The 12,919-nt window shown below is 39.8% G+C and overlaps 1 protein-coding gene across 43 annotated transcripts in view; it reads right to left on the bottom strand.

Moving 5' to 3' along the window:
- Nucleotides 1-6,070: 6,070 nt before the first annotated feature.
- Nucleotides 6,071-12,919, bottom strand: part of Rbfox1 (RNA binding fox-1 homolog 1) — a 2,027,889-nt gene continuing 2,021,040 nt past the window's right edge. For 26 of the 43 annotated variants that reach the window (XM_063226464.1, XM_063226445.1, XM_063226453.1 and 23 more), the window contains 2 exons: nt 10,300-10,375; nt 9,072-9,931 (listed from right to left, as the gene is read on the bottom strand). In XM_063226464.1, coding sequence (XP_063082534.1) covers nt 9,784-9,931; nt 10,300-10,375 — 224 coding nt within the window. In that variant the 3' untranslated portion in view covers nt 9,072-9,783. Of the gene's footprint in view, nt 8,784-9,071; nt 9,932-10,299; nt 10,376-12,919 lie in introns of those variants that run through there. The other 17 variants (XM_063226451.1, XM_063226467.1, XM_063226458.1 and 14 more) reach the window with 1 other exon arrangement.

Raw genomic sequence — 12,919 nt, 5'->3', positions numbered from 1 at the left:
GAGGAAATGATATTTCTCTTTCTTACTAAAGAGAAAGTGTTGTAATGTGATTGATTACATGTCTTGAAATCATGTGTGGAGCTGTACCCATGTGTGGAGATGTACCCAGGGGGCAAAGCTGTAGTACTTTCAGAATTTTCCAGGGACTTGTGGACATATATTTACAGATGTGCAAACCCAAAGTAGAGATGCCTGGCCCTTTTCAGGGTGGCTGCCACTGTGATGCCTATAAAGCACCATGAAGATTGTCAAGAACAATTTTAATAAATGAACAGACTCCCTGGGTTTTCAAACTTAGTCTCACGTAAAACTCCTTCTTTTAGTTATAAAATTGAGTGTCTTCCTTTCTAATGTAGGATGTTTGCCCCCAAGGGGAGGGTGAGTGACTTTTGCAGAACCCAAACTTCTCACTGTTATGAAACCTTAAGAATTCTCATGGAAATTTGATGAGGCATTTCACCAATGCAAAAGCCCAAGGAGGCTAAATAAATTACCTAACACCGCACAGCAGAGAAAGGATCTAAACTCAAATTCAGCTAGAAATTGAAAGAAAGAAGAGGAAAAAGAGATCTAACCACTAAACTTTGCTATCCACATTTCCGTTCTGAGTGCTGCTTACCTAGCTCATGGGCTTGGTGACTTAATGGAAACATTTGGTGTCTGTCTATAGTTTAAATGTGTCATTTTGTTTGATTTTTAAGTGATAGAGAAATGGTTTTTAGGAGGGAGGATTTTATGATTTTTTCTTCCATGGCAGGCTTAACCAACTTTGAATTGTAGTTACTGAATGGTGTAGCTAAATTGGAAAGATTTTAGGGGTGTTTTCACCACCACAACTATCTATCTATCTTTCTCTCTCTCTTTTTGTTTAAAGCAGATTGTCTCTGTCTCTTTCTGCCTCTTTCTCTTGTCTTTGGGGTAAAAGCTTGGGTATTTGAACAAAGGGGAGCAGTAGAAAGAACAATATATCATCTAGTCACGTAGTTTAGTAAAATAGAAAAGGAAAAAGCAGCAGCAAGCCAGTGATACTGACAGCCCCATCCAGCCTAGCGGCAGTTCTGGGCTGAAACCCTCCTTGCGGTAATGAATTTCAATGCTGTTCATCAGCCTGAGAGTGTTTGGGGGAGATAAAAGTGGAGCTGTGTGTGCTGCCTCTGACCTGGTTCTCAGTTCTCGACAACTTCCTGGTGTGGCTGCAGAAAGTTTGACTTTCCAGATGTGAGCATGAGAGTTTCATTTTCGACCCACAGTTATAGCTGTCTGCTTTAAGGCAGATTTCTTTTGGGGGTGGGAGTGGGGGTGGCAGAGGATGGAATGTGCTGTTTAAGGTTGGCAAGAGTCTGCATGCTGATGAGCTGCCAATTTGCATTCTGTGCTTCCCCAGCCATCACCTGCCCGCTGTACCACTATTACCCTACTTCCTGGGTCTCTGCTCTTCTATTTTCTACCTGCAGCCATTCGTTTTTCTTTCCTTTTAGAGCCTGGGGAATTCTCTTGCTCTCGCTGACTTTTTGCTTCATTCAGGCAGCACGCCATCTGTCTATTTCAGTCAGAGAGGCTGGATGTCAAAGTCACAGGCACATGCTGAGTTTCCTGAGTTATAATCATGTGCTGAGTGGGTGGTGCACTCTCTTAGGGACACTCTCTGGGGCCTGCCTTGGCTATCTCCACCATCTAAACCTGAGCTCACTAGGTGGTGGTTAAAGCTGGATCACCCAGTGCAGTGTGAAGGGCAGGACCCCTGAGCCTGGCTTGGGCTTGGAGCTCTGATGCTTGTAAGCTTTGTGACATGGGACCAACTCCTCATCTGGGTATCTGTGAGGTATTGCTGAGCTTATAGCAGCAAACACTTTGGAATCAGCACATGACCAAACTTGCTTCATTGCAGGGTACGTGAGTATCCAGAACAAGTACCCAGCCTGAACGGAGCCTCAGGCTTCTGTAGACTGAGGGATGAAAGGTGGGTAATATACTTACCTTGCTGGTGGTGAGCATTTAAGTGAATTCATCATAACAATGGTACTAATAATAGTAACAATTACCATTTGCTTATCATTTACTGTATAAATGCTCCATTATGGATTAGCATATGTATATATATATATTTCAGTTATGCTAATGCACAAAAATAAGACTATTTAAAAGCATTTGGCATCCATTTATACCTAGAAAGATATTTATTTTTAGATGTATACAACTATATAGATTTGTGTACATACACATATATCATATATATACATATATATAACTTGAATCCATAGAATATATATGAATATGCATTCTTTACATAGGTATAGAAACTACTACTTAAAGGGAAAAGTGCTGTAGTGATTTACGTATTTGTTGGTATTTTTGGTGAGTGCTAGAGAGTGAACCTTACCCTGGGTATACTGAGCAAATGCATTACCACTGAGCTATAGCCCTACTCAGTGCATCCACTTATCACTAGAATCCTGTGGATTGCATCCTATTATTGTCCTTATGTTATAGATGAAGTCTCTGAAAAACGGAGGCTGAGCAGTGTTATAAATACCTAACATGTATGAACTGGAGACATTTATGTGTGCATAGATATACAGATTAAGTATATGCACAGTGGGCTTTCCGATGTATTTGAACGCTGTTGTCTATTACTCATTTTGTTCTCCATGCACACTAAAACATTTTTTCCCTTTGGCAAAAGGAATTACTAATCTTGAAAGCCAGATCAGTCTTCTTGTCACACTATCATCTAGTTACCCAAAAGTAACTTCTCTTTGAGATGATTGGTACACTCATTTCTCCAGACCAGTAATCTATGATCAACTCAGCTGTCATTACCCAAGCCTCTGGGGACTCCCCGATTTTCAAGAACCACAGTTCATATACAGCACATGAAAGGGGACTGGAATCTCTGGGGGATCCTACAAAATGGCCAGTGGACAACTGTTACTGTTCAACCCCAAATCTACATTTTCCAGGACTGTCAACAAGCAATGAGAAATCACAGTTGTACCTACGAATTGAAAGAGTCTACCTTAGGGCAGGCAGGAGAGGAATTTGCTCTTGGCCCCAAGGTCAAATATCAGGTTGAATCATGAGCAATTGCACAATGAGAATTTTATACATTTCAGAAAACATTGCATCTTGAGAATTTGCACACAAATACATATTTGTGCATGTAAACATTATCCCGTATGAAAAACAAATGAATCTCTCTCAAAACAGATTTTACAAATTTTTCAATTAAAAAATGACTTTTGTCTCTCCACCAGGGATACTATTTTCAGTCCTAGTTCTTGAATTTATTAGTGAAAAAGTAATCAGATTGTCATAAGCATTGAAAATATGCTTCCACTGTATAGTACATGGTTGTTTGTGCTTGTGTATGTATAACTGTTCACACAGCTTGTGCATGATATATGTGTATCTATGCATGCACATTCATCAAGTCTTCCAAATTTCTAAGTCTCAGATCTGCAGGGGAATCAAGCAGGGTTGTAAGTCAACTTTATCGGAAGATAATACCTCTTGGACAGCAGTGGTTCTTTTATGTGTGTGGGTACAGTACTGGAGGCTGAGCCCAAAACCTTCCCACTGAACTATATCCCCAACTCTTTACTTATTTTTAAAATTTTGAGACAAAGTCTTACTAGTCATTAAGTTTTCTGGGTGGACCTTGAACTTGAGATCCTCTGGCCTCATACTCTAGACAATGGTTATTCTTAATCTGTGGAGTGAGAAAAGCAGAGTGACTCAGTATTTATTTTTTCAACCAGCTCACCAGGTGTATCTGAGAGAGGAATTCTGTGACCCACGTGTCTGTGCAAACCGCCATTAGTGCAGGGCTTGTTCTCTTGTGTATGCTTGCATAAGGAAGATAGACGTGAAGCAGAAGGAGGCTTACTTCTCAGGAGATGGGCTTCAGATGACATAAATATAATAAAGGTGATGGGATGATGAGTGTGAAATTGGGATTGAGACAGTTGTCCCAGCTTATTTAATATGTTTTTCCTTTTTAGCATGGAGGAGGTTTCACTGTTTAATTAAAATTTAAACACTATACTATAACTGGGACAAGGCTATGGCTCCCTCTCAGGCATTATTCAATAAAATGTCAACAAAAACCTCTACATATACACAAAACATGTGTGCCACTTGGGATTTGTTTTCCTACTTCTGCCCACACTCTGAGGAGAGAATAAGGCAGGATGACAAACTTTGGCAATCAATGGTTGAGTTTTCCTTCACTGTCATTTAAATTTTCTTTGTATTTCACATGAAATGTATATACTTACTCATATTTTGAGAAATGTTTTGGAGATTACAATGCATTACTCTATTTGTAATTTACATTTATATCCTCAGACTGAACTGGGAATGGGCTCAGCTGTAAACCTCTATTTGAGGAGACAGTCACCTCCCTCTTGCACCTGTCAGGACAAAGTTAGTGACTCCTTTGTTTTAATTAATATCATCTTACATATTTTGTAGGAAAAACACCAGGTCTCCAGTTTAACATTATTATCACCTTCATTATCAATTATTGGAGTTTTCAGGGGATATAGACTTCAGGCTTAGACAACTCCTTGTATGCAGCTGGCACCTAAAATAGATGTTACTTCACTCAAATCGTGTGACCTTTTGGAAGTTTCTCGTCTTCATGTATAGATTATGAGTAACTATCTTTTAGGATCAATTGAAATAAGGGAATAAAAGTTTATTGTAACTGACCCAGATAGAGAGTTTGCAAAGAAGGGACCATTAAGTATACTCGATTTTTAGGCATTTTTTATTAGTATATGTTTGTGATACATGATAAATTCATCTTGGGAACTGGCACATGCACATATAACATCTGTATCCTTTTTACTTTCCCTTCTCCAGCCCATCCTCAGATCCCCTTCCCATTTCCACAAAACTTATCTTCCTCTTTCCTATCATTTGTCCTATAGTTTGGTCTTTTATGCATTTTGAGTTTCTCATAGAAAAGAAACTATAACAAATTTAATCTCTGTGTCTTATTTTGCTTAACATGATGGTCTCAAGAACACATATGAAATGACATAATTCACATTGCAAATCAGCCCTTAATGTGGAAGAAGAATGAGAGAGCCAAAATCCTCTGGGGACATTTAGGGTGTCACTTCCCACCCCTAAAGTTCTCATGGACCAAAATGAGAACATTTTCTGTTAGGCAAGGTCAGTCCAGTCTCCTCATTCCCTTTATGTATGATCTTAATTAGCCTCCTTGTGCCTCAGCTGTTTTACCTGTTATAACAGCTTTCCACTTCTTCAATATCACTATAAGCACGTAACATAGGTTGCTTTCTTTTTTTCTGTATAATGATACTAAGAGGTACATGAATTTAGAATCCTACACGGTGGATGAGGAGACCAGTGCCTTGGTCTAACTTACTCTGGTATCTGCTCATCTAGGAAGTGACAGAACCCAGTTGGAAACTGAGACCACATGTTTCTTTTTTAATCTTTGTGTGTGTTCAAACTTGATAGAACTATTAAGATAATTAAATTAGGTAGAATTAGGATATTCGTTAGTAACTAAATGAAGTGGAGATCTTAATGGGATTCTTAAATCAGTAAATGAAACCAGGAACACAAGAGCCAGCACATGTCCCTTGGAGCACAGTAAGCCCTCAATGCAAGCAGACATTAGGATTTATTGTTTGATCCTCTTTCTCATCTAATGATTTCCAGCAAAGTACACTTGGAACTTGCACACCCTTTGCTTGAAATGCATAGTGTGGTGGTATTTTATTTTAGACCAAAAGCTGACATTTTCGTGCTGGGGAACTGGTAAGCTCAGGGAAGTTAAATTTTCTTAGATATCTGTGACTTCTTACTTACTTGGACAGATGAATCAAACCAAATAACCAGAACCAAATAACCCGAATACTTTCAGGTGCACCTGTTCTACTTGTGACCAAGGCAGCCTGCCGAGCCCTTGGCAGCAGCACCCCGCCCCGCCGTGCACCCGCAAGGCACAAGTACAGACACATGTGGGAGTGAGGACTTTACCTTTGGAAGGGGGACCAAGGAAGCAAAAGAACTCAGAACACCAACTCGCATATACCTTTTCAGACTAAGCTTTTATTTTTTTGATATTACAAACCAGTTTTCTTTATTCACAAACCACTGTAAGTGATATAAACACTAATTTCTAAAGACAGATATACACATTTTCTGGGTTTGCAGATTGCGTGATGTGTGTGTTAAGAAGTCACTATATGCCACACATGATAGTAATCTTTTTTCCATATTTCATAATAGCAATAGTTATTTAGATAAATGAAAACATTCCAAATAAATACTGTTTTAAAAAATCCAAAATGTGTGTTTACATCTCTGACATACATTTTAAAATGACTTACTGGCATCTTGGCAGAGTGCCTGGACAAAAGAGTCTGCAACATCAGTTGGCACCCACTTGCTCTAAATGATTTTATTAAAACTACATACAACCATGGGGGAAAGTACAGTTCATTGATGAAAATCAAAACCAAATGAATTTTACTTTAACCAACACAGTAAGAGTTCTGTTTGTGACTCCAAACACAATGCAAATTCTGGATTTTGAAATCTGAGGCAATTGGGAAAAATGCAGTTAGTCTTCCCAGCCCCTGTTCCTAACTGTCTTTCTTCCCGCTGGGGCAGGACACCAGAATATTTTAACAAATCGCTTCCCTGAATAGCATCAAGCAGCCCCCCAGTATTATCACGCTGTTTTTCAGGGGGGAGTGAGAATGTCTTAGTGATGCTTTAAAACCTTTTCCCTCCCCACCCGAAAAGTCTGGTGAGAAGAACAATTTCTATGTTTTCGGCTGCTAGGCACTTTTCCCCCTTTTTCTTTCTCTTTTCAAGATCACTATAGTCTTAGATATGGAAGCTACAGAAAGTTGGTTTTCAAATCTTGTGAAACTTTATTGATGGTTTAATATCCAACTGATCTTGCGGCATGCACATAGGGTGACAAGGAAAAGCTGGATCACAAACACTTTTTTTTTTTAAACTTTTGTTTGGTTTTGTTTTAAAGCAGAGTTGTTACAGCGGATTGGCAGGTCACAGCGGTGATTTGATAACTTACTAAAGTGCGTGCCGTCGGGCCTGCACTGCACACATGAGGATTTAAGTATGGCAGCAAAACTACTCAGGGACAGCTTGCTGCGGCTGTTTTATTTATTCTTTTAAATTTAAATACAAAAACAGGAAGACCCGTGACAGATACCCCAACTTAGGTTAACTTGTAAACAGGACAACATGGGAAGGGTTCAAACAGAAGAAATACAGACAAGCTGCAATTTTTCAGCTGTGTAGCTCTGGCCCTGCATTCGACAGAAGGTGAGGGGCATTGTTCTTTGGGGATGAAGAAGGGGGTCTGTTTTTTTGCTTCCTTCTGACAAGTGTCCTGGGCCTTGGAGACAGAGCTAAAGATACTGGTGTAAGATAGGCCTGGGGCGTGGCAGAGAGGTGGAAGGGCAGGCTTTTCAAGGCTGAAAAATTACAGTTTGCTCACACAACGCAGTCATGTTTCAAAAAGTACCAAGCTGATGAAAATACCATGATTATCTCTACTCAATGATTGCAATACTTGTAAAATGCGTCTATAAATCCGAATATGATTATCATGTAATTCCATAAAAATTATACGTCTGTCTCTAACAGTTGTTCTACTAAGCTAAAACTAAAGCTTCATCGACTGTTTCTAGAACTTAACAACTCCACTGCACAGATGTAAATTTTTATACATTTTTTTAACTGGTACAAAGAATTTAAGTTTTTATTACTTTCTTTTTTTTTGGAAAAAAAGAAAAAAATAGAAACAGTGCTTTTTATCACCTTTTTATTAATGTTATTTTTTCCCTCCCATAATATAAAAGTCAGCAATGATATCAATAATTTATTATACTGGAAGAAATATAAAAAGAATACTTGTTGATGGCCTAACTAGTAGTTTTTGCCTAAATAACTAGCGGCTGGTTAAGAAGCTGAATACTGCCGGGTGGAATGGTTTTAAGGGTGGGTTTGCACAGCTTCGTTCAAATCCAATGCACAAATGCTACTAGAAGCAGCCCCTTAACAACATAACCTTTGGCTTGAACTGACGATGAGTAACTTAGAACCATTGATATATATGATTGTTGGTGCAGTGGGTCGTTTAGATTCATCAGTTACTATAATTTTTTTTTCTTTCAGCCAAACCCCAGTCCCAAACCCCTAAGCCCCTCCCGACCTTCCATTTCACAAAATAAAATAATGCAGATGCAGAAAAAAATGACTACTATAGTCACTTACACTCTTCCCAAACAGCTTAACCCCAGTAGCTTCAGATTCAGCATATATAATTCATTTACATAATATAGCACTCTGGATATGGCCCTAAACCAATTTTTATTCATATCTAGCATCTCTCTAGATCAATCACAAAAAACTCCTACAGCCAGCAACCAAACTACGGAACCTTCAGAAATTAAAGACCCACAATATTAAAATACACAGAACAAAATATCTGAGGTATAAGATAAAAAATGTAATTTTTTCCTCTTTTTTATTTTATTTTTTTTAGAGTTGCTAAAATGATGCACTACTGCATGTATTGCAATACTCAGGCCTCGGAAAGCTTCCTTTCTCCCCACATTGGTAGGTTTTTATGGTTTTGTCATTTAGTATGGAGCAAAACGGTTGTATCCCCCTCGGTATATACTAGCCTGCAATGAAGAAAGAACGAGACCCACATCATCAGCATGGCTCCTAGTCTTGGCATCAGTCAAGGGTGCAAAAGCATTCTGAAACAAAGCAATTTGAGGGGTGTGTTTTTTACATTTTCCTTTTGCAACATGTGGATCATCAAAAAGACTAATGTGAAAAAAATAGACACTCAGAACCAACCAAAATGGAGGCACCCCCTTACCCATCCCAGATCATTCTTGGAGAGCTCAAGATAGGGCCAGTCTTGACCTTCCTAAAAGCTCATTATAAAGAAAATTACTATAAAGCTAAATCTTGTCAGACAGTCCTACTAACTACAAGGACTTTGGTACAAAAGGGACGACTGAACGATTTGCACTGTCTCATTTTGTTTGATTCTTTGATTGATTGATTGATTAATTAATACCATGTTCCTTTAGGGAAAGCTGAATCTAGATGATTTATTGAAGGTAGGGATTCAGCTCTCCTTTCCAAGACATCCCTCAAGTGGACGTGTGGAAGTGAACTCCACTTTGTTGAATGCAAAATCATGATAGAAATCTAAATCTGTTTCCTGACTTGGCTCTGTATGGGCTCTGACCTTGAGAGGGGATTGTACAGATGTATTGCTGGACATAATTAAGCTTGTGCAAAACAACAGGTTTCCAAATCATGATTGGGTTTCTATGACCAAGCTCCAGGGAATTGTCTGGCCATGGCTTTAAATCGCTATGAGGTGATACTTAACCGTTTTCTTTTTCTAAGTTTTGGCGATTCAAATGAATGCCTATGGGGTTAATTTTTAGGATAAGGACTGATATTCTTGATCCAAGCAGAAAACTGCATGCCAAAGCTTTGTAATGATTGCATACACTCTCACATGATGGGCACATCTTACTGTACTCAAGAGATTTAGTGCATAGAAGTTTGAACAAGTACAGGCAAATTCACCCCACCCTTACCACCCATTTTTGCCCTCCCCTTTACCTGTCCCAAAACAAAAAACCAGATCTCCCAAAACAAAAGACAACCCCAAACCCAGCTGATTCCTTCTAATTTCTTATGTACTAGGCACACACACAAAGTGTGCCCCTCTCTCTATTTTCTTTCCTGGGCGACTATGACTTTAAACATGAATTGTAAAAGGGGAGGAGAGGCAGTCAGATTCTCAGCTGCCTGACAGCAGAGGCCTGGAAGTGTGCAGCTTAGCTCCTCTGAAGTCTGTGCTGGGGCTGGAACCTTGGGGCTATGTGAATGAGCAGCAAGGGAGGAAAAAAAAAAGAAAAAAAAAGTTCTGCATTGACACTGCATTCTGTTAGTGATGGATTTAATTATCAAAATGACTAATTATTCCATTAAGGTAAGTGCTCTGCTAGGTGAGACTTGCAAAATTAGAAATATAATAACTCACATGCACTACATTGCCAAGAAATTAAGACATTTATCAAGTTTACTGGGAGGATTAATGTGGCATTTTCGCTGCTGTTAGCACAAGAGACAAATTCAATTAAGGGAAAGTGAGAGGATGTCAACCGTCAACCCATACTAAGGTCCCAGCTGGGGGAAGGGAAGGAAGGCAGGAAGAAGTAAGGACAAGGAATGGTCAGTACTCACCATGGCACCAACGCCGTAGGTGGGGGCTGGAGCAAGTGTGTGGTGGTAGGGGTCGGCAGCATAAACTCGTCCGTAACTGCAAGGAAAGCAGAGGTGAAAACTGATCCATGCTGTGCCATTACCAAGTAATAATGCCAAGCATAAAATACAAAATACCAAGACAGTGGGAAGGGGTTATATTCATTTGAAAATAAGAAACATTCTACTCTAGCATATAATAAGAAGGAGCTCTTATCTGTGCACAGTGCACACTTTGGTCCATTTGACAAAGCTAATCATACTGATAGCTCAATACATACAGTCATGCACCACTTAATTATACGACCGTATTCTGAGAAATGTGTTCCTGGATGATTTAGTTGTTGCTGGAAATCACAGACTGCATTTATACAAACTAAGATAGCTATGAGGTCACTAGGCAGTATAATCTCCCAGGCCACCGTGATCTGTCTTTGTCTAAAAAGCATGGTGTGTGACCACACACAAATACACACGCACATATGCATATGCACACACGTATCTTTTCCATCATACCATTTCTATGTGGCTGATGTAGCTACCTCAGAGAGTGAAGCAAGCAAGATCAAACAGCTTAGAAGAGTGATGTTAAAAGCAAAATATCCCAGAGAGTAGATCCAAGAAAGGCTGTCTTTTCACCTGATGGAGCTGTGATCAATCATATGAGGCAGAGTGAAACAGAAAGGGGAAAATGAACCTGTCTTTGTAATCACTGCTGATATTTTGGAAAGAGCAGACACATCTGAACGACAAAACCCTCGAAAGGTCTGTGGTATCCTCTCTTCCCCCTCACTCAGGAACCACAGCCTCATTTGATTTTGGTGCTGCCACTCCAGAACTTCTAGTTCATTTATCCTTGACCAGATTTGGCGAAGGAGGTCTTTGAAACAGTGCACATTGTCACTGTTTCCTCATTTTTAAGTTTGTCTGCCTCTACCATCTTTCTCCCTCCACTGCTATGGCTTCCAGGGTAGGTATTCCATCATACCATTTCTATGTGGCTGATGTAGCTACCTCAGAGAGTGAAGCAAGCAAGATCAAACAGCTTAGAAGAGTGATGTTAAAAGCAAAATATCCCAGAGAGTAGATCCAAGAAAGGCTGTCTTTTCACCTGATGGAGCTGTGATCAATCATATGAGGCAGAGTGAAACAGAAAGGGGAAAATGAACCTGTCTTTGTAATCACTGCTGATATTTTGGAAAGAGCAGACACATCTGAACGACAAAACCCTCGAAAGGTCTGTGGTATCCTCTCTTCCCCCTCACTCAGGAACCACAGCCTCATTTGATTTTGGTGCTGCCACTCCAGAACTTCTAGTTCATTTATCCTTGACCAGATTTGGCGAAGGAGGTCTTTGAAACAGTGCACATTGTCACTGTTTCCTCATTTTTAAGTTTGTCTGCCTCTACCATCTTTCTCCCTCCACTGCTATGGCTTCCAGGGTAGGTATTAAGAGTAAAAATGAAGAAGGGGTGGAAACCAAATGCCAACCAAGTATCTGGAGTGGAACACGGCATCCGATCAGTAACTGGCCTTCAGAGACCTTATGTTACTTGCTTTAGGCCACACAACTAGGAAGAATCAGAACTGATCTGTGAATCTCTCAGGCACCTTGCATATTTAATCCCCGGTGCCACATGTTGCAACATATTGGGGTTCCCCTCTCTCCTTTTGCAGAGAGCCTTTACTGAAGAAGGGAGTGGCTAATGTATATTTCATTAGCAGTCAATAGGTACAGCCCCCTGGGGATGCCTATATCTGCAACACAATGGGATATCTGTGGAGTTTTAGCATTGGACTGACTTCTCCGATGAAAGAACAAGTCAAGAAGAAATATTGTGTCTGTGCTATCAACCTTAAAAGCCTCTAGTTTTTGTGGAGTAAAAAGTGTGTGTGCTTTATCCCTCTCTTCTCTTCCTTTCCCCCAAATTTTCTTCTGAATTTTTGTCTTATAATTAGCTGAAATAAGGTAGAACCTTAAGGCTTTGGAAGAGTCAAGTTCTGGGGCAAGAGTTCTGTCTATACAGTGTCTTTGCTCCCTGCTCCTCTGCAGAAGATAGGGGAAGGGTCCGACTTGGTTGTTCACACTGTGAGCCACAGGTGAGTGGCAGAAGCTGGGTGAAGAAACCTCCAAATCTTGAATTCCAGATTATAACACAAGTGGGAATAAATGGATAGCACAATGTTTATATTAGGCATATGCTGAGTCTCAGACTTCCTGCCTCTTCCAGATAGTTTCCACACGAGGTTCTCCTGACCCTCACAGCATGGATGATGTGGGTTAACCTAACAAATGATTACTTCCCTCCTGATTTCATTTGTTGGAATATACTTGGATTCTTTTGCTCATTTAAATAGCTTTTCATTAAAAATTCTCCTTCTCTATGTGAGGAAAAGTAGACACAAGGTCCAGGCAAAGGATGTGGTAAAATGAGGAACGAACTTCCCTCACGAAATCATGTATTTGTGGGGATCACTTATAAAATGTACACCTTGACAGACTATGCTAAAAGGAGATACACAGAGGGATAAAAGAAAATGATAGATAACTGACATTGATCCTCATTTGATAAGAAATAGTCTGTTGTTGGTCTATACACAC

This window comes from Cavia porcellus, unplaced genomic scaffold (genome assembly GCF_034190915.1).
Source record: "Cavia porcellus strain 051 isolate PalLab524CR breed Dunkin Hartley unplaced genomic scaffold, mCavPor4.1 scaffold_16, whole genome shotgun sequence".
NCBI lineage: Eukaryota > Metazoa > Chordata > Mammalia > Rodentia > Caviidae > Cavia > Cavia porcellus.
Note: the sequence above shows the minus strand (reverse complement) of the source record. Positions and strands in the feature narration are given on the sequence as shown.